We start from the raw sequence: 22,638 nt of genomic DNA, 5'->3' as shown, positions 1-22,638 counted from the left end.
AGGGTATTCCAGTTGGGACTAACCGAGTTGGTGGTACCAGTTCTATGTCTCCCTCTTCTTCGTACACTGACAGCACCGGTGGGTATGCAGGGGATGGCCGATAAGACGCCTGAGATGGTGTCTCTGTTAAGGATCCCAGGGCTCCCCAGTATGGCCAAAAGGAAGGGTCCCTTGGATGTGGTGGGCCCCCTGGGAAGCAGTACCAGGTCTCTTTTGTTTGGTCATATGCTGAAGAGTAGAGCGTACATCTGGACTCTGATGTGACATCAGGGAGAAGGAGGGTTTCGGCTCCGAGAACTCCTCGGACTCTGAAGATGGTGCCGGCAAGAGGGGGGGACTGTCGGTACCAGAGGGCTGCCATTTGGCAGACATATGGGCTTCTCCAGAAACAGCAGAAGGGGTTCATACTTTGGGGTTGGGATGCCGCAGTTGAGCAGGGGGCTGAATAAAAGGGGAGACTGCAGGTAGGGGAGGATCAACTCTTCTGCCAACAGAAATGCTTCCGGGCATCCAGGGATCCGTGGTGTACCTGCAGAGATGCCAGAGGGTCCTGGCAATGCTTGGGTGCCTAGGTCACATTAGTACTGTCAGATCCCATTTGTACCTGGCCTGACCCTCCATGCGGGGAATCTTGGGTGCTGGTCCGGCCGGATCTGTGCGTGACATCTCATCAGACCTGGTACGTCTTGGGGAGGAAATGCTGTGCTTGGGAGCAGTCTGCGGCGGGGATCTGCTCTTGTGCCTGTGAGAGTGTTTTTTTTCTCTCCTGCTGGGACATGTGCGGTGCTTGGAGGGGCACTCACTGCTGGTGATGGCCACTGTACAGGGGTGTCTCCGGGGCCTTGATCTGAGTGCACCCTAGTTCTCATCACTTCCTCCATCAGATATTTATGAAGGTGGAGCTTGTGGGCTTCCCGGGTTCAAGGTGGGAAGGATTTGCAAATAGTATAGCGAGCAGCCATGTGTACCTCGCTCAGGCAGTAGAAGCGCCACTGGTGCTCGTCGCTCACAGAGAAGGAGCGCGGGCAGGAAACAGTTTTTGAAGCCCAAAATCGGGGGCACAGTCCCTGGCGGGGGAAGTACAGGCCCCAGTCAGGGGAAAGAACTACACACTAACTATACTAAATTATCTAACTAACACTATAAAAACTATTCACAATGATTTACAACAAAGCAGAAGTGATTCACTCTCTTAGAAACTAAGAGTACAAAGGAACTGGGGGTTCCGACTCAGGCCACATGGTGGTAAGAGGGAACTGGAGAGGTGTCAACCCACATTACCTCTTACATCCTCGTCTGGGAGCATGAGAAGACGCACTATGCTCATGTGGGTCAATGGACACTGCTAAGAAACACTTCTGGACTCGGGCGCATGGTGCGACTGCTCACCCATGTGTGGAAGACACATAGGGACCATCACTCGAAGCAGAATGGTGGTGTGTGGTCATGGCCATTTTAAAGTGAGACAGGATATTGCAAATGAATATTTCCCCTGATTATGGCCCTTTTAATTCAGGTCACTGTATAATGGCATTAGATTATCTGGAAATTTATGTAAAAATTTATATAATCTTAGTCTTATAGTTAAGACTAATATTTAGTAATGGGTATTAGTAGTAAAAGTCATGGACAGGTCACGGGCCGTTAACAAAAATTCATGGTCCATGACTTATACTATATACCCCTGACTAAATCTTGGGTGTTCTGGGGCAGGGGGTGGCCCGGGGGCACCGCAGGTGCTGAGGTGGGGGTGGTGGCACGGCCTGGGACCACTGCTGGGCCTGGGACCACGGCCTGGGACCACTGCTGGGCCTGGGGGTGTTGCGGCACGTGGCCTGGCACCCCCACTGGTGCTGGTGGGGGGCGACCCGGGACTGCCGCTGCTGCTGGAGGGGGGATGATGCGGGAGGCGGGGGTGAGAATGCCCCAGCAGTGGTGGGTGCGGGTGCTCGGGTGGCCCCTGGGCCAGCCACACCGGCTGCTGCAGAAGTTCCGGAAGTCCCGGAAAGTCACAGAATCTGTGACTTCTGCAACATCCGTAACAGACTCGCAGCCTTAATTATAGTTTAGAAAGATGAGTGGGATACTCTCTGCTGGTCAAAGAGCTGTTACTCTGCTATCTATTCTGGTGATTGTGTGACTCAATGTCTACCCTTTCATAATTTTCTGTTACATGGAGGATACAATAGCAGGAAGGGGTGAATGATACAGATAAATATATGATTGCTCCTGAAATCTCTGATTATTCTTTACAAAGGAACAGAGCAATCTGGACAGAATGTCCCTATGTGAATGTACTGCTCCCTAAATGCGGCCCCAGAAAGCATTAATGGCATATGTAGTTTTAATCCATTGACACATCCAGTAGCAGGTCAGACTGGAGCCTGAAGAAAACAGCCCTTGGCTTGTTTTCATGAACTGCCTGGATTCTCTTTGCTTTTTATTATTGCAGGACTGCCTAGGATCTCTAGTAATAGACCAGGACCCCACTGCAGTAGGATCTGTCCAAACAGAACAGAAAGATGGCCTCTGCCCCAAAGAGTTTACAATTGATCCATCTCCTGTTTTATACTTAGAGTGGGGAGTATTAGGAAACAACGAGACAACATTAGTCATCATGAGAGGCAATGGTTTCAGCACACCAGTGGCCTAACCTAACTTTTGCAATCGTAGCGGCTAATGCTCTCTTGCTTCCTTTGACACAAATGGGAAACTAATGCAGTCTTCCCTGTAAGCATGAGCCTGTTGGAATGGCACTGTATCAGTGAAAGAGGCTCCTTTAATAAGGGGATGTCTATACTGATAGAACATTTTGCCTTTTTTTCTACAGTGTCATCAAAGATAAGAACTTTTCTAAGGACAAAACACCCCTTGAGACAATATTTTGAGCAAGGAGTGTCCATAAATCCTCTACCAAGGCCTTGAAAGGCTACTAGTCAAGACAAAACCGCCCATTAAAATGGACATTTGTAGAAACTTTTCATCTCTGTAACATCCCCTCAAACACTAGCACCCTTTTTGTGCTTTTTTGGTTGAAATCCTTGGGGATCTCCTCAGGAAAGTAGCATGTGTTTGACTAAGTTTCCACTTGATACTCCATTCAGAATGTGAGAATAATGTATAGGGGCTGGACTTTTCAAAGGGGGAGTAAGGCCATGTCTACCCATACAGCACTGCAGTGGCGTAGCTGTACGAATGCAGCGGTGCCGCTGCAGCATGTCTGGGGAAGACAGTCTATGCCAACGGGAGATATGAACACATGAACACTTATGTTGGTGTAACTTATGTTGCTCGGGGTGTGAATAAACCACCCCCTTGAGCCACATAAATTATGCCAACATAGGCTGTAGTGTAGACATAAGAACATAAGAAAGGCCGTACTGGGTCAGACCAAAGGTCCATCTAGCCCAGTATCTGTCTACCGACAGTGGCCAATGCCAGGTGCCCCAGAGGGAGTGAACCTAACAGGCAATGATCAAGTGATCTCTCTCCTGCCATCCATCTCCATCCTCTGACGAACAGAGGCTAGGGACACCATTCTTACCCATCCTGGCTAATAGCCATTTATGGACTTAGCCACCATGAATTTATCCAGTCCCCTTTTAAACATTGTTATAGTCCTAGCCTTCACAACCTCCTCAGGTAAGGAGTTCCACAAGTTGACTGTGCGCTGCGTGAACATAGCCATAGACATAGCCTAAGGCACTCAAATCCCATTGGGATCTGGGCCTCCCTTGGGCCCATTAGCAAATCCTAGCCAGGGTTGAACTTTTCAAAGCCAACTAGGTGATTTGTACGTGCATCTTTCATTGATTGTAATGGAAGTTGTGTCTCTAAATTCCCTGGGCTTTGAAAATCTCAGTGCTACCTCAGCTTTGCAAAAGGACCTAAGGGAGGTTCAAATCACAAAGGGTCTCTACAGTTCCTCCAAAGGGTACATCTTGTTCCCATGTACAAATATCCAGCGATCGTCTGACCTTTAGTTCATAGAATCATAGAATATCAGGGTTGGAAGGGACCTCAGGAGGTCATCTCAGTCCAACCCCCTGCTCAAAACAGGACCAATTCCCAACTAAATCATCCCAGCCAGGGCTTTGTCAAGCCTCACCTTAAAAACCTCTAAGGGAGGAGATTTCACCACCTCCCTAGATAACCCATTCTATGCTTCACCACCCTCCTAGTGAAAAAGTTTTTCCTAATATCCAACCTAAACCTCCCCCACTGCAACTTGAGCGCATTACTCCTTGTTCTGTCATCTGGTACCACTGAGAACAGTCTAGATCCATCCTCTTTGGAACCCCCTTTCAGGTAGTTGAAAGCAGCTATCAAATCCCCCCTCATTCTTCTCTTCTGCAGACTAAACAATCCCAGTTCCCTCAGCCTCTCCTCATAAGTCATGTGCTCCAGACCCCTAATCATTTTTGTTGCCCTCCGCTGGACTCTTTCCAATTTTCCACACCCTTCTTGTAGTGTGGGGCCCAAAACTGGACACAGTACTACAGATGAGGCCTCACCAATGTCGAATAGAGGGGAATGATCACGTCCCTCGATCTGCTGGCAATGCCCCTTCTTATACAGCCCAGAATGCCATTAGCCTTCTTGGCAATAAGGGCACACTGTTGACACATATCCAGCTTCTTGTCCGCTGTAACCCCTAGGTCCTTTTCTGCAGAACTGCTGCCTAGCCATTTGGTCCCTAATCTGTAACAGTGAATGGGATTCTTCCATCCTAAGTGCAGGACTCTAGTTCAGCTCACACTATCAATATCTGGGTGGTGTCAGGGTGGCACATTTTATACAGCAAAACCGTATGGACTGTGCAGGGAACTCATAAAAAATAAAGTGCCTCCTTACACTTAACAATAACCAGTATCTAGGTTTTAAGCTTTAACTGCCTTTTGTTCAACCCTACCATTACAATTATTTTGTCCTATTTAGGGATAAACATTTCTAGTTATGAAACAATATATATGTCATTAAAATGTAGTAATCTGTGACTTTCATTTCCTGTTTGATATTTCATAGACAGCAGGATATTTGGAAGGCTCGTGTTCTAATGGGAATGGAGTGTACTTATTAATAAAGTCAGGTTTTAATTATTCTTTTGTGTGTTATAAAACAGGTCTCGTGTGCTTGCCAATTCTTATACCCAGACTGCTGTATGCCTAGCTCAGGGATAAATATATTCTTTAGAATACTTATGCTGTCTGGACTGTCAGCCAAATGGGATGCACAGGAGACTAAATATATGTCCTGTTCTCTACACACTTTCCTCCCCTCTAACCAGAAAGTGGATCATCTAGCTACTCATTTCCTAAATGAATAGCACATGTTCACTGCTGTTGAAGGCATACAGTTGCACAGGTGATATAAGATGACACTAAAGAGAAGTTTCAGAGTAGCAGCCGTGTTAGTCTGTATCCGCAAAAATAACAGGAGTACTTGTGGCACCTTAGAGACTAACAAATTTATTAGAGCATAAGCTTTCGTGGGCTACAACCCACTTCTTCGGATGCATCCGAAGAAGTGGGTTGTAGCCCACAAAAGCTTATGCTCTAATAAATTTGTTAGTCTCTAAGGTGCCACAAGTACTCCTGTTATTTTTACTAAAGAGAAGGGTGTGGAGAAGACATTAGTGAATGGGAGATTTGCTACAAAAGGATAAAAAGGAAAAAGCTGGGTTATGGTATGAAGGGGTTGGTGAGACCAATGTGTAAACTGAGAAGGTTTGGAAGGGCAGGAAGGGATGTGTGGGAAGCAGATGAGTTGAGGGGAGAATGAGAAGCTATGAGGATGGATATGGGGAATAAGAAAGCGTATGAGGGGAAGAGAAAGGAGCTTGGGATGTTGAGACAAGAGGAGAAATTAGGGAAGGAGGTTTAAGAGGATAGAAAAAGAAGTGAGGGGGCTGGTGAGGGAGTGACAGAGTGGGAAAAAGGAGGTGAGAGAGAGAGAGAGGCTGATGAAGACAGAGGAGAGATGTTTATAGGACTGAGGAAGGAAAAGAAACATCCTGGCCAGGATGACTTGAGGGGAATGCAAAGGTGTTTGGGCAATGGAGTATTAACCTTTAGCCTCCGGAGCTCGGAAGACATATGTAGAAGATTCAGTATGGTAAGGGAGAAGTAATTCCCTGTGAAGGGATGGCTGTGGCAATATTAGAGACAGGGGAAGGCATGGTTTGGGCAATGACAAGGAGGGAGGTGCAGGTAGTAGAACTGAGAAAGCCACTTAATCCAGGGACTGGCTCTCAGGAGCTCTTCTCAGCTAAGTGATTTTCTCCTTTGATTCCTGAGTTGTTGTTAGAGGGTGATTCCAGATGTCATCATTTCCACTTATATGCTGGTTTCAACCAGCTGTTTTGCCCTCCTGGTTCCCTCTCATCTGCAGAATTTAAGTCTAAAGTGCACAATTTTTTTTTTTTTCAAATAATTTTGTCCCTGGTGGAATTTCTCCTAGATCTTACTCTAATCAGTTTCCTCTATGTGTCTCTGTGAGAGAGGAGAGAACTTCTAACTTTTTAATGAACATTTGATAGAAGTTCGAGCAGTTAGAAATACAGGCAAAACTGTATAATTAAAAGGCTTGTTCAGGTCTCCTCCCTTCCACTGGCAAGAATGCGTCTGAAATGATGTACCCAAATTGTAAGCAGCAAGTACCATGAATGACGCCCAGACTGGATGTCCTAAGAAACACCAGGAAAGGGAAGGCTGGACAACAGTAACAGAAAAAGCAGCACCCTGTAATTCAGTGGTTCCCAAACTTGTTCCGCCGCTTGTGCAGGGAAAGCCGCTGGAGGGCCGGGCCGGTTTGTTTACCTGCCACGTCCGCAGGTTCGGCCGATCGCGGCTCCAAGTGGCCGCGGTTCGCTGCTCCAGGCCAACGGGAACTGCTGGAAGCGGCGGCCAGTACGTCCCTTAGCCCAGCCTGCAGAGGGCTAAGGCAGAGGCAGTGACTGTTGCACATCAGGAGGGGGGAGGGCCCTGCCGATCGGGACGCTGCCGGAAGGAAAGCTGTGCGTTTCTCCCGGAAGCAGCTGCTGCTATGGCAACGAGAGATGCTGATGCTGGCCCAGCCGGCAGAGGGCTGAGGCAGAGGCAGCGGCTGTTGCACGTCAGGAGGGGGGAGGAGGCACACATGTGCTTCGCAGCTGTCCCCTCCCCTCCCCCGGCACCCACCTGGAGGAGACGCCAAGGGAGCTTCCGGTCCAGTGGGAGACAGGGTCATCTGCAGTGGACCTCACTCACCTGAGCAGCTGCTGGGGCTTCGGTCAGTGAGTGTTTGACCCTGTGATTTCCCCCCCAGCCACCACTCCTGCAAACACTGGGCAAGGGGCAGCCCCATCCCCCACCCCCAGTGAGGCTATGGTAAGGGGCAGCAGGGGACGAAGGAAGCCACATGTGATGGCAGTCCCCTCCCCCCCAGCACCCACCACCCCCTCTCCGGCCCCCAAACTCTGTCCCAGAGCCTGCACCCCAGACTCCATCCCAGAGCCCAACCTCTCAACCGTCCTACACCCCAATCCCCTGCCCCAACCCAGGGCCTGCCTGAATTACTCTGAGGCAGAAATGGCCCCCAGATGGCTCCAGGCTGGGGTAGTGGAAAGGTGGCTTGGAGCCATCTCTTCTTCCATACCTTGGGTACTGTGCCAAGCAGAGCTCAGCTGGACCAAATACCTGGCCTTTGTACAGTAAAACTTTATAGGCTGAAGTCTTTAAGGTTGAAAACCTTAAGATCATAGAGTGTGCTCTAAGGCCTAGATTTTCAAAGGGACAATTTTCAGTCTCTCAATTTTTGAGTGCCCACCATGAGATACCTTAAGGGGCATCTGATTTTCAGATGGCAATTACTCAGCAGATACAGATACCCTGTAAGGTAACTCAAGCTGACCATCCAGAATCACAAGTCACTCTTGAAAATCTTGGCCTACATTTTATCAAACATTTAATACACAGTTGCTGAAGGACTTTTAAGCACTGCACATATTCTTGTGGGGATTAGATTCTGCATGTGCAGAGCTTGCTTTGTAGCTAAAGGTGTTATGTGCTTGATGTACTTTACGTCGCTTTCTTTTCCCCTCTCTTAATTTCCTTTTTTCCTTTTTGAAAATTTTGCCTTTTCTTTTAAAAACTAGGATAATTACAGTACAAAATATCCATTAATATTGCAATTTTAAAAGGTTCTCAGGGTTACATGAATCTGTCTCCTGTCCACACAAAGAGACAGCTCCTCACTAGCATCCATCAGCAAAACTGTACTGAAATCAATGGAGCTACATTGATTTGCACTGGCTAAGGAGCTGGCCTATGTAATTTTTTCTTCTTTTTTAAAAAACGCTGCATCTTGCGTATTACACTGCTGTGTTAAGAGGTTAGATGGATATCTTAAAACAGTGGTTTTCAACCTTTTTTCATTTGTGGACCCCTAAAAAAATGTGCATGGAGGTGCAGACCCCTTTGGAAATCTTAGAAATAGTTTGCTACGGGCCATGGAACAAAGGTTGAAAACACTGTCTTAAAATATGCAGGATGTCCAACTTGGCTGAGTTGACATTACTGTGGAGACTGTAACTTTTTACTCCCACTGAGGATCTGACCGTTAATTTTCTGATTTCTTAGGCTATGTCTACACTTTCTTAAAATGCTACAGTGGTGCATCTGTTGTCTACACCAGGGTTAGGCATGGTCGTGGTTTGGGAGTGTGCGCGGGGGCATTGTCCCCCCAAACAGAGGCAAGGTGTGTGGAGAGGGGTTACACAGGGTCATGTGCCACTTCCTCTCCCTCTCCCGCCCTGATTTCTGCGAGCACTGAGCTGCCCTGCAGGGCTTGCATTGCTTGGCCTGCTGGTGTGTGTGTGTGGGGGGGACTCTGTCCTTCCCGTGCTGTGCCTCCCGCACCCCGGCATGTTTCCTCCTGGGTCCTAGTGCCTGCCTATTTCCTATACAACAGGGAGTGCCAGCAGGGGGGCAGGGCAACGGTTGGGGTGGGGGGAAGAGATAGTGGGCAGTGGGAGGGGGCAGGGTGAAGAGAAGGGAATGGGGCAGAGGACAATGGGCAGAGGAAAGCGGAGGGGATGGGGAAGGGAAGGGGATGCAGGAATGGGCAGGGAGGAAACAGGCCTGGCATGTGGCATCCTCTCGGCAGCAGCGGCCGCAGCAGCAGCAGAGCAGCGACATCACTGCAGCAGCTGGTGCCAGAGTAACCACCAGCAGCAGCTGGGGCTCCCCTGTTAAGCCGTCCCATCCCCCTCCCCAGCACCGGCAGCCCAGGTATCCAGCCCAGGTGGGGGGAGAGATCCAGTGAGCCATGGCTACATGGTGCACATGTGTGCATGGGCACACCTGTACTTTGCACCCTCCCCCCAAAAAATATAGCAGTCAAACGACACCTATGGGGTTTAGTCCATAATTTTTCACCCCCGAGTGATGTAGCTGCGACAACCTAGCTTTTTAGTGTAGACCTGGCCTTAGTGTTTAAACTCCTAAACTTAGCATGACATTACTACAAGATTTTGTATTTTAATAAGAGTATCTCTGCTTACTTTTTCTTTGTGAATAATGGCAATGCTGTAATGGCATTCTAAGCCCCATACATGGAAAAAAATTAGCCCTGTTCTGTCTCTAACAGAATCTGTGTGACTTGCATTCTTTAACAAGTGTGGACCTGTAATACTCTCAAGAGAGAAGCAACCTTTTTCGTGCAGCCACTTAATTGTAAATAGCAAGATAGGATTCTGGATACTTGCGAGTCTATGGCCACTTATTGTGTTTTCTTTTTTACATCAGCACAGCCCTTTGAAAGAATAACAGCCTTTTATTTGTTATTGAGCCATGTATTATTCTCCATGCTGGAATAGAGTATACAATGTGAAGAGTTCAAAGTTCTAATCTAGTAGTGGTATAGTGCTTTTAGCTTAGCCCTCCATAGTCATTTATACTGAAAATGCATTGAAATGTCAACTGCATGGAACACATACTGGCATCACCAAACATAAGAATCATTGACCTCAGCGACCCCTTGGTATAAGTGTATAGCAGAGAAATCATTGTGGGGTTTTGTTTTGTTTCTTTCCAATATGTGGTGTTGCTGTTGAACTAACAGCATTGTCTTGACTTACTGCAATGTACAGTTCTACTGGTGAAATTAAAAGCAACGCCTGTGAGTCGGAAGACTTGTCACTGTCAACTTTGCCAGTGGTTCTTAATGGAAACTTGAACAAGTCACTTCACCTTTCTGGTTCCTTAGTTTTCCCATCTGAAAAATGGACATAATGAGGTTATTTATCTGCCTTTGTAAAATGTTCCAAGAATCTCAGATGAAAGGCATTATATCATCTATACAGTCAAAGCAGAGATAAGCCTAAACTACAAAATTCAGATCTGGTTCTAGATGTGAACTTTCCCCAAGTTTGGAGGTATTCTGGATCCAGAATTTTGTTTCTGCACTGATAAAGACAGCTCTCAAGTTAGGATCCTGATTAGAATTCTCACAAAGATCAGGATTATTTTAGATACCTGGTTTTGGTTCACGCTCATCTTTAGCACAATCTAGTGGAATCTCTATATAAAGCACTTTTTCATACGTCTCTGATGCTATGATGTTCTATTAAATATCTGCAAGTATGACTAACATGTCCTAGAGATAAAGGATTGCATTATGGTTTTTAAAAATGTAATTAAAATGGCATATCTTTAATCCTAATCCTGTGATCTTTATCAATCACGTGTGTGTTTTTTTTTAACTGCCTTTCAGCAACCCAGTGTAAACATGGTGCAGTGTATGATACCTGTGGCCCTGGATGTGTCAAAACATGTGACAACTGGAATGAGATTGGTCCATGCAATAAGCCATGTGTTGCAGGTTGCCACTGTCCAGCAAACTTAGTTCATCACAAAGGAAGATGCATCAAGCCAGTCCTCTGTCCACAACGGTGACATTAGTTCTATCTCCAAGGACTATAATGTTGGTATCTTTGACACCTTTGAAGCTCACAGCCAATGAAGGACTGCGCTGTTTGTATGCAGATTCTGCATAGTACACACATACTCAATGTTTGTGTATATATATGTGTGTGTATGTATATGTATATTTATGTGTCTATATATACACACACAGGCACATATATACATTTATTTATATATACACACACAAATGTATATACATTTATTTATATATAAATGTATACTGTGTGTGTGTAAATACACATCTGTACATCAACTATAAATACAACATATATATGTATATATATACACACAGAGAAATATACATCATTTATGTAAACAATAGAAGGATGAATTATTTTATGTATATTTTTTGCTATAAAGTTTATGTATTATTTGTAGGATCCTAATCTGTAAGCCATTTAAGTCATTGTACAAATAAAACAGGTGTTTTTAATACAATATAGTGGCATGAAAACATTGGATGACTTTGCCATTGCATAAACGTGTAGTTTCCCAGGAAATTTTTCTAGGGCCATAGCATTGCCAGACTGGATTATCTTCAACAGAGAACCTGGATTTACAGTTGTACAGGAAACATGTTTCTTTGGAGATGGAGGATTTATCTAGGAATATTTCATGTGTACCTCAGAGCTGTCTAGTGATTGGTGACAGTGTTTAATGGTGCAGAGAAAGCTAGGGATTGAATTTTATGCTTAATTGAATCACTGTATAAAATGACATCCAAAACTGGATTGGCCAACTGCCAATAAAGAGAGATTTGGTTTTGGAACAGAACCAAAGAATCAATGGCCAGATTCTCAAAAGTGTTCAACATGCAGCAGCTCCCATTGAAAAACTGACCTCTTATCATTTAATAAATTAAATATCCTATATGTGTTGTTATATTTGGCATTAACTGGGAATGAACAGTAAAGAACCAGGAAAAAAAACTTTAGCCCCCTTACCATGTTTTAAGCCACTGGTTTTGTTTCATGCATTCTTAGAAATATTATTGGATAAACAAAACTTAAATATTGTGAAGTAAGATGCAATTTGATTTTTCTGCAGCTTGATACTTAAAATAACATTGGCTCCCATTCTTAGTAACGCATTTCATTGGTCAGCATGTTTAGAACCCAAAGGCAAATTCTCCCAAAGAATAGTGTAGAAAATGTTAAATGATAAATGCCGGCAGCTCACCAATTTCATCTATCTTCATGAACTAAGGGTATATATTCACTACCGGCAGGATCGGCGGGCAGCGATCGATACAGCGGGGATCGATTTATCGCATCTAGTCTAGACGAGTGGGGATCGATTTATCGCGTCTAGACTAGACGTGATAAATCGATCCCTGAGCCCTCTCCCATTGACTCCTGTACTCCAGCTTGGCAAGAGGCGCAGGCAGAGTCGACGGGGGAGCGGCAGCAGTCAACTCACTGTAGTGAAGACACCGCGGTAAGTAGATCTAAGTATGTTGACTTCAGCTACGTTAGTCACATAGCTGAAGTTGCGTAACTTAGATCAATTTCCACCCACCCCCACCCCCAGTGTAGACCAGGCCTTATAGATTTGTGAAGTTTGCTTGACTGCTGAAATCTTCCCAATGGAGATGCAGTAAGATGTGATTCCACCAGACATCATAATTTATGCTGTACAGCTCTCTCAAGCTGGGGGGTATGGGGGTGGGGAGTTACACTTCCCTTGCCATGGAAACCTCCAGTAGAGTCTGATCAATGGGAATCTTCAGTAGGCATTCGATGTGAACTTATAATGAAGTCACCTTTTTTCCCCACAGCGTTACTTCAGTATAATTGAAACTTCTCTAACTTGAACTGAAATTGCACTTCATAATGTCTGGGGAAAAAATCAGGACTTTACTCTACTTCTCTTCAACAGAAGCGTCACTGTGTCTGAATTCACCCCGAGTAAAAGAGCGTAACAGTTTCTAGTTATATATGGTTATGATGGTATCATGGGTGGAGCTATTTGGTAAGCAGATCTAACACAGCATAATCATATGCAAAATTCTACATACACTAGTGTTAAACACAGCTGGGTCAATAATTCCAAAAGTTTTCCATGAATGTTTGTGTAAAACTTTTTAAATTTGACGGTCACTTCATGAGCACTCCATGTTTGTTTTTTCTGTGAACATTCAAGTGATTCAGTTTTATGGGCAAAAAAGGCTTATGGAAAGCAAATTTTAAAGTCTTACATACAAGTATTTGTGGAAAACCAAACTGTAAATGTGCAAGTGCTCATCCAATCAGGACACAGAAACAATACTGTGTGACTTATCTAACCAATCACACATTGTAGCAATGCTGCTGAAATTCAGAATGTTTGCAATCAGTCTATAGAGTAAAAAGATGAAATGACAGTTGCTAACAAATTTCAAATATCAATTAAATCTGAGGAAATAGCAATCTGTTTGGGATATTCCACAGCAGGGGTGGGAGTGGGGCTAAATCCATTGAACATGTTATTTGCCCCGCTTTAGTATTAAGTGTTGGTTTTTTTAATTTTTACATATCCATCAATAAAACTTACTTAAAAATGAACAAAGGTTAAGCAGAACACACACAAACTGCTCATGGTGAATATTGTGCATCTCCTGAGATTTTTCACCAGGTTTTTGTTCTGAATGATCATGATGAATGAAAGGTAAAGAGACATGTCCTCAGTTGCTATATGTCAGTATAGCTCCACCGGTAAATAAAGCTAGGCCTGTTTACACCAGATGAAGCCTAGGTGTGGCCCAAAGTTTCTGTGAAAAAACAAACTCTTAGGCTAGACTGTTTCAGTTTGGACCCTGAGCTGGGTATCAGCTCAGATACATCGTAGCTTAGCTTTGCTTTGTTATAGCTTCCTAGTTCATTACACTCTGGGGCTGTAGGGTACCAACGGTTCCTTTGCCTAGCACTCAAGGGAATGGTAGGGCTGTACTGTGCCCTGTTCATGGGGGTAAAGAGGCTGCCTCCTCCTCCCCTGAGACCCATGCATGATTGGACAGAGTATCACTGTTAAGGTTTGTCAAGGCTGTATCCCCACTTTGAACTTTAGGGTACAAGTGTGGAGGCCTGCATGAAGACTTCTAAGCTTAACTACCAGCTTAGATCTGGTCCGCTGCCACCATTCCCACAAGCTAATTCCCTTCCCTGGGAAGCTTTGAGAAACCTTTCACCAATTCCCGGGTGAATACAGATCCAAACCCCTTGGATCTTAAGACAAGGAGAAATTAACCATCCCCTCCTTTCTCCCACCAACTCCTGGTGAATACAGATCCAAACCCCTTGGATCTAAAAACAAGGAAAAATCAATCAGGTTCTTAAAAAGAAGGCTTTTAATTAAAGAAAAAGGTAAAAATCATCTCTAAAATCAGTATGGAAAATAACTTTACAGGGTAATCAACTTAAAGAGCTCAGAGGACTCCTCTCTAGCCTCAGGTTCAAAGTACAGCAAACAAAGATAAACACTCTAGTAAAAGGTACATTTACAAGTTGAGAAAACAAAGTAAAACTAAGACGCCTTGCCTGGCTTTTTACTTACAAGTTTGAAATATGAGAGACTTGTTTAGAAAGATGGGGAGAACCTGGATTGATGTCTGGTCCCTCTCAGTCCCAAGAGCGAACAACCCCCAAAAACAAAGAGCACAAACACAAGCCTTTCCCCCCCAAGATTTGAAAGTATCTTGTCCCCTTATTGGTCCTTTGGGTCAGGTGTCAGCCAGGTTACCCGAGCTTCTTAACCCTTTACAGGTAAAAGGATTTTTGGAGTCTCTGGCCAGGAGGGATTTTATAGTACTGTACACAGGAGAGCTGTTACCCTTCCCTTTATAGTTATGACAAGGTTCTATTCAGCAGAAATTCCACATGAACATTTGTAATGCCCTGTGCCCAGCTGAGGAATTCAGCATAAATATCAGCTGGGAATTCAGAAGCTATTTGCCTGTCCCCTTCCTCCCAAAATATTATAGGGTTGCAGTCTTGACTCGCTTGAAGTCAATAGCAGAACTCCCATTAATTTCACTGGAGCAAGGATTTCATCACAGATGCCTCCTTAATAGAGCTACTCAGAGGTGCTGAATTAATTTTACTCCTGCCATCCTTCCGCTGTGAAATATTAATCCTGATACACTAGAGCTGGAAACTTCTGGTATATGGCTATAGATATTATTTTTGTAATTTGCCAAACAGATCTAGCTTTAATATGCCATGATTCATAGATTCTAGGACTGAAAGGGACCTTGAGAGGTCATCGAGTCCAGTCCCCTGCCCTCATGGCAGGACCAAATACTGTCTAGACCATCCCGGATAGACATTTAATCTAACCTACTCTTAAATAGCTCCAGAGATGGAGATTCCACAACCTCCCTAGGCAGTTTATTCCAGTGTTTAACTGCCCTGACAGTTAGGAACTTTTTCCTAATGTCCAACCTAAACCTCCCTTGCTGCAGTTTAAGCCCATTGCTTCTTGTTCTATCCTTAGAGGCTAAGGTGAACAAGTTTTCTCCCTCCTCCTTATGACACCCTTTTAGATACCTGAAAACTGCTATCATGTCCCCTCTCAGTCTTCTCTTTTCCAAACTAAACAAACCCAATTCTTTCAGCCTTCCTTCATATCTTTTCATAGAATATCAGGGTTGGAAGGGACCTCAGGAGGTCATCTAGTCCAACCCCCTGCTCAAAGCAGGACCAATCCCTAGACAGATTTTTGCCCTAGATCCCTAAGTGGCCCCCTCAAGGATTGAACTCACAACTCTGGGTTTAGCAGGGCAATGCTCAAACCACTGAGCTAGCTGCCTGCCTATGCTCCCTCCTATTTCCAACCCATCTCCCAGGTCTCCATGTTCCCCACTTACCTGTGGGCTTTGCTCACCTGTTCCCGTCAAACCTAGTTTAAAGCCCTCCTCACTGTTAGCCAGTCTGTGTCCAATAGGGTCTTTCCCCTCCTCGAAAGGTGAATGCCATCTCTGCCTAGCAGTCCTTCCTGGAATAGCTGATGGTAGTGTATTTTTAACCATTGGCTCAGGAGGAATGTACTGGTGGCTGTTTTGATATTCTTGGACGGAAATCATACTCTGATACCTGCATCAAGTTTGTGCATTAAAACGTCAATATTGCTTATGCCTATCTGTTAGTGTGACTTTGTGCAAATTCAAAGGGTGATGCATGTTTCACAAGAGCACAGGTTCTAACCAAACAGTGGTCTAAAAGAAAAGCCCATAGAGAGGCACTGTAGTCCAATGGGTGAAATGGAGGACTGGGAGTCAAGAGACCAGAGTTGTATTTTTAGCTCTGCTACTAACCTGTCGTGTGACCATTGGCAAGTCATTTAATCTCTGTGCCTCCATTTCCAGCTCAAGAAAATGGAATTGATATTTACTCATCTTTGTAAAGTGCTTTGAGGTAAATTGATTAAAAACATAAATATAATATAAATTGGTAGAATGCAGAGTGTTATTTTACCAGTGTATGAAGATCTGCCTTGGGTTCAAGCAATCCCAAATTTTTGCCATTGCCTTTATTCCAAAGGGTCTCAATGTATTGACAAATTTGAAGACAAAATACATTAGTATCATTGTATTTTCTTTCTGCTCTTCTTTTATCTAATCGGTGTCATTGGTGGGAGTTGTGAACCATGGAGAGGTAATACTATTGAAAATGAATAATTTGGGTGTATCATACACCTCTGTAGATGCTTCAGTATTTCCTGGAAGGTCTTTCTCATGGAAAAAGGGTTCTGAATCTGCTAAAAGTGAAAAGATGGAAATGAGAGGGTTCTTAATATCCTACCCACATGCAGCTATTTCCTTGCAGAAGATGAGACATTTCCAGCAGCAACCCTAGAAGATATAACTTGCTTCTCTGGTGCAGAAGTACAAACACTGGAGAGCACCAGCTGGCCTCTCACTGACAACACTTTAGTGTTACTAAAATGGACTTTGGGTGCCTGGATAGAAACCTTCTATTTGCCCTTCTTCAAAGTATGCTAGGGGTCCATTGCATTGCATCACAGAACAGTGACAGAACAATGTGCCAGAAATATGCAGAGCCAGAAGATTAGAAGGGTCAGATTTAAGCAACCGAATTTGGCAATGCAGTGGTAAGGTAGTCAAGCCTTGGGAGCTCTTTGCAGCCTTATTAGTCTCAGACACTGTAGTGGGGTGGACACCCACTCCTGCCTGGGAGGGCTGGAAAGCAGCCCTGGAGAGGGCTGCAGCTCTAAAAGCTGGGCTGATTGGGGAAGCGGCTGCAGCTGGGCCACACCCCAATCAGGCCACAGCTGGCCTGTATAAAAAGGCTGGCAGCCAGGCGCTCAGCAGTCTCTTTCTGTGTTCAGAGAGAGGAGGGCCTGGCTGCAGGGAGGTTAACTAGGTATCTGGAGTGGAGCAGGGCTGGGGAAAGGCCAAGGGAGCTGGGGAGCTCTGGCCTAGGAAAGCCCCAGGCCTGGTAAGGCCTATTAGGTACTGGGTTGCAGGGGCAGCCCATGGGTAGCCAGAGGCAGCCAGTCCAAACCCCTTTGCCTGTTATGAATGGCTTATACTGCAGTCTGTCCCAGGGAATGGGGGCTAAGTGGATACTGGGCAGTAGCCAAGACTGAGGCGAAGTGGGGATAGTGGGTGGGGGTTCCCCTGGGAGGGGGAGACCCACAGCTGTGAGGGGTTACTGCCAGGGGGCAGCACCCCAGACAACGGGGCACTGGGTCTGCGAGGGCCACGGGGGCCAAGAGGTAGCGGGACACTGGCCTGCAGAGGGCGCTCCCATGGCTGGAGAGCTAATTCCCGAGACAACCAGCAGGAGGTGCTGCAGGGGTGAGTGCGCACGCTTACAGACACTCTTACCTAAGGATGTATTTTTGACAAAGTCTCTACATTTGGGAGATGAGTTCTTTACAGGGACACAGAGTTAGGACACATTTCTCCTGTGTTCCCTGATTCCACTGTTTCAGGAAGCCTTGTGTTGAGAGAAGAATGCTTCAGAGGGTATGCAAGGTAAGCCCATGCTGGAGCCCTGGCTCAAGGCTGTCCCATTGTATGGCCACACTGCAATTGCGCTAACCCAGGGCTCAGACCCAGGACCCTGCAGGGCTGGAGGGTCCAAACTTGAGGCAAGCTGGGAGCCAGGGTTCAAGCCCTATTGCTTTGCAGTGTAGCTGCAGCCCACTTGACTGAGGTCCTGGGAGTCATCCAGAAGTATCCCACAATTCCATGTGACAACGTTCCTTAGTCCTGTCTATCCCAACAATCTGCAATCCACTCTATTGAAAATGGAAGCACACACACCTCGCCCCACCCTTTGGTGAATAGCAGCAACTCAGGTCAGCGTTAACCCATTAAGTTCTGATCACTGATCTACAAGCACGCTGTCAGAGAGCCTCCTGGGTTTGCAAACCCATCTAGCCTTTTGCAAAGCGAGCTGCTTCCTGGTAATGTGCAGGACAAGCAGTAAAGATGTCCCATAGCGCACCTCATTCCTAGGACTAGAGCGGTCACATTTCGGGGGGAAGGGAAGTGCTAGGGACTCTGGGATATGGTTACTTTGACGTGGGTCTGCACACTGCAGTGTGGATGCCTAGCCCAGAGCATGGGTCAGAAAAGTCTTAACCTAGGGTTAAAAAGACAATGTAGATGCTCAAGTCCAGGGTTCCCTAACATGGATCAGATGATTTGAGTCCCACTAACACTGGGCTTACATTGCAGTGGAGACATTCTCCTGTGCAATTTTTTTTTTCCTGGAAAAAGGCATACATCTGTATGGACACTACACAATGCTTTTGGTCTCATCTTCCTGTCCCTAACCAGTGAAGATAGTTGTACATATTAGGAATTTCTAGTGCCTTTGTCACTCTGGTATTTGAGCTCCAAATACCATATTTAAGAATTGCACAGAATTATGCATAGTAGACTGTAAAATCCAGACCTTACCTGGGTGCCTGAAATGGCCTTGACTCTGTTCAGAAGATGGTGCAATAACATAGGGCAACGAGAGAAGCAGCAGAGCAAACTGAAGCGAGGGGCAGAGAAGGGGGGGGAAAGAACCTAGTAATTGTAATCAAAGAATTTTCCTCATCAAGGTTACACTGTCATTGTCAGAGAATGTGTTCAATTCAGATGTGATTTCCTCCTCCATAAATGATAAGTGACATACTTATGTTCTGCTGTGAGCTGGGGTTGTGACCAAACATAGGAATGAGATCTGAAGCTAGGAAAGGGGTTTTATTTCCTGGATCAGGATTAGGCATACGCCTGCAGAATTCAAAGAGGGCTGCCTAGTGCTCCCACTATATAACAAGCATGTCTTGGTTCTCTGTGGATATATATTTTTTAATGAACATAAAACAATCCCCAAGCGTACAACAGTGACGAAAGGGTTGCAACTGTTCAATTATAATTAGTACTAGACTTTTTTTCCCCCTCTGTATTAAGAGCTCACAAGTTTTCAGCAACGCAGATCTTACTTTGCAGCTGTTACATTGTACATAAAGCTGCATTTTAAAAATTGTAAGAGATTTTAAGCGTGGAATTATCAATCTGCATAGTCATTCATTTGTTTTTTTTTTAAATTATTATGTTTTATGCAGATCCATGTGAAGGGGATCGGTGGCTTTCAGGGAGAGCAGGGGTCAATATCTAAAGAATATTTTATGGATAGATATGATTTACTATGCCCCCCCCATTTGATTCCTAACACCATAGGATATCATTCCAGCAGCATCGGTATAATTCCTTTTTTGCGCGTCCAAGTGAAATTATTGGAATATAAGAATTGCCAGACCTGACAAGCCAATGATAGTCCCATATTTCAGAAAAAGGTGTGTGAAACCTCAGGATGGACACCCTAACTCCAGGTAAGTAGCTGGTATTTTAAGGACCCAATCCTACAAAGCACATTTAAGGATGCTCAGTTTTGAGCATATAAGTAATCCCATTGATGCCAATCTGGATCAAGGCCAGACTGTTCAGCACCTGGCAGGATCGAGTCCTAAACTCTTGGGCTCAATAATACCATGATATCTTGGTATAGGGTTACCAGATAGCAACTGTGGAAAAAAATGGAACAGGGGATGGGGGGTAATAGGTGCCTATGTAAGGAAAAAGTCCCCCCAAAATGGGATTGTCCCTTTAAGAATGGGACATCTGGTTACCCTAGCTTGGTATCTCATTATTATTTCTATAATGAGAGCTTTTATAGGCGCATGTCATTGAGATCTGCTAGAGTATTACAGCTCTGCATGTGTTTTCTAGCATTAGTTGGCATTAAAGTTTTAAAGGGTTGGAGAGATTGCACCTGATGATTTTGTGCTTGAAGGTTTCAGACTGCCTAATTTCCAGCTTTATTTTTGTACTTTTTGCTGATGAAAAGTAAAAATATAGTGGGCCTGATTCTGCTCTTGCATGGGTGTAAATCAGGAATAACTTCACTGAAGTCACTGTAATTACACCATCGTAAAACTGGTTTGAGTTGAGAATAACACTACCATGGCTCTCCGCTATCCAGGTCTTTGTAGTAGTGCAAGTAATTCACACTACTGACCTGACTGCTATAAACCGATTGTCTTTTAAGAAATCACGTGGCTTATTAAGCATAACTGGCTTTGGCTTCTTGCCAAGACTGAATCTCTGGTACTGTTCTATTGGAATAAAAGTATCTCCCAGTCCAACTCAGTATATAGTTTACCATCATTCTTGTTGTGGCTGAATTCCTATGTGTGAGTGAAAGAAAATATTTTGAAAGCAATTTGCTATATTTAACCTATTTTCATGAAAGTGAAATGGGACCTCAATGAATATAATAAGGAAGAAATAAGTGATATGAGTAACTTTAAGAAGGAAAGAGGATTTTTGAAACAGGAAATTAATTGTTTTCATTTAGTTCCAGTATTCATCATCTTCATGGGCCTGATCCAATGCCCATGGAAGCCAAAGGAAATACTCCCATTGACTTCAATGAATGCTGGCCCAGGCCCTAAATGGATGTGTAGTAGTGCAGATGCACTGTTACAACATCAAACTATCGGGGGGGGGGGGGGGGAAGGTGAAGCAAAAAAATGGGTGTGGAAGAGAAACTGTCTCCTCATATGAAGGGTTTCAGCTGCAGGTTAAGATCCCAAGGGGACTTAGGCACCTAAATACACTTGAAAATCTCAGCCTAAGTGTATATAAGAATCTGAACTCCACCAAATTGAACTTTGGTCCTGATTGTCCTTGCACTTACACAGATGTAAATGAGGAGTCCCTCCACAGGAGGCCATGGAATTACACTGGTGTCAAATCCGGGGACTGAAGCTCTTTCTGTCTCTCTGTTGGTTTAGAGTAACTGTTTATTACCCTGAGAATGGCTAACAGAAAGAGAAAATGGAGGGATAATTACAGTGTGTATCATATGTGGTGATGTATCCCATAATGCTTTATGGGAATATGACATAACTGGAGTATGTTTTATGCTACATGTGCCATGTAACTTATCTCTGTAAAGGTTATGGTCTACTGAATCTATTGATCCTATTTGTACACATATATCATTTTGTACTTGAAGTTATGAATATTGGCTGTATACTTGCTTGATTTCTAAGTAAGCTTTGTAAGGCATTTGGTCAACTTCTTTAGAAAGGAATTTGCAAAGTTAAGTGCTCAATCAAGGAGCACTTAAGGAACAATGCATCTTGGATGCTCCAATCCACATAAGAAGTCTTCCTGGAGACATTCAAGATACCATGTGGGCAGTGGCTTCTGCCTGTAAAAACTCAGGTCATGCATGGACATGTGACTTGCCCAGGTGACTCCAGAACTCCATCTTGGAGCTGGACTTTGCATAGAGGTGAGGAGGAGGTCTCCACCCACAAGAGTCTTTTTAAGCCCATGGGAGATCTCTCCATTTGGTCTTCAGCTGGCTAAAGAGAGAGCCTCTCCACCCCCCAGGATACCTGAAAAACTGGAACAAAGGGCAACAACTACAGGGGGTGTGAGTGATTGCTGGACCCAGACTAGAAGGAGATTAGTCTGTAAAAGGAAGCTTACTGGAACTGGTGAGGTTTTTATCTGTATTCAGTTTCTTACTGTATTAGACATAGACTTGCATGTTTTATTTTATTTTGCTTGGTAATTCACTTTGCTCTGTCTGTTACTACTTGGAACCACTTAAATTCTACTTTCTGTATTTAATAAAATCACTTTTTACTTATTAATTAATCCAGAGTATATATTAATATGGGGGGAGGAGGGGGACAAACAGCTGTGCATATCTCTGTCAGTATTATATAGGGCAAACAATTTATGAGTTTACCCTGTATAAAGCTTATAAAGGGTAAATGGATTTATTTGGGTTTGGACCCCACTGGGAGTTGGGCATCTAAGTGTTAAAGACAAGTACACTTCTGTAAGCTGTTTTCAGTTAAGTCTGCAGCTTTGGGGCGAGTAATTGAGACCCTGGGTTTGTGTTGGAGCAGATGGGTGTGTCTGGCTCCGCAAGACAGAGTGCTGGGGTCCCGAGCTGGCAGGGAGAGTAGGGGCAGAAGTAGTCTTGGCAGCTCCCAGGGGGTTTCTGTGATTCAACCCGTCACACCATACATCTTAGATGTCTGAAGCCATTAATGGAGATATTGGTTACTTGAAATATTTTATATGCAATTTAAGGTTAATGCCCAATAATGTAAACATCCCAGAAAAATGTTCTTTGACAATTGCTTGTTT

At 44.6% G+C, this 22,638-nt stretch overlaps 1 protein-coding gene across 1 annotated transcript in view; it reads left to right on the top strand.

Annotated features, from left to right (window-relative positions):
• The window catches only part of BMPER (BMP binding endothelial regulator), a 211,904-nt gene extending 200,970 nt beyond the window's left edge, over nt 1–10,934 (top strand). Inside the window, exon 15 of the mRNA XM_065399446.1 lies at nt 10,753–10,934. Coding sequence (XP_065255518.1) covers nt 10,753–10,934 — 182 coding nt within the window. The remainder of the gene's footprint in view (nt 1–10,752) is intronic.
• The last annotated feature ends 11,704 nt before the right edge of the window (nt 10,935–22,638 follow it).

Source organism: Emys orbicularis, chromosome 2 (genome assembly GCF_028017835.1).
Source record: "Emys orbicularis isolate rEmyOrb1 chromosome 2, rEmyOrb1.hap1, whole genome shotgun sequence".
Lineage (NCBI taxonomy): Eukaryota > Metazoa > Chordata > Testudines > Emydidae > Emys > Emys orbicularis.
Note: the sequence above shows the minus strand (reverse complement) of the source record. Positions and strands in the feature narration are given on the sequence as shown.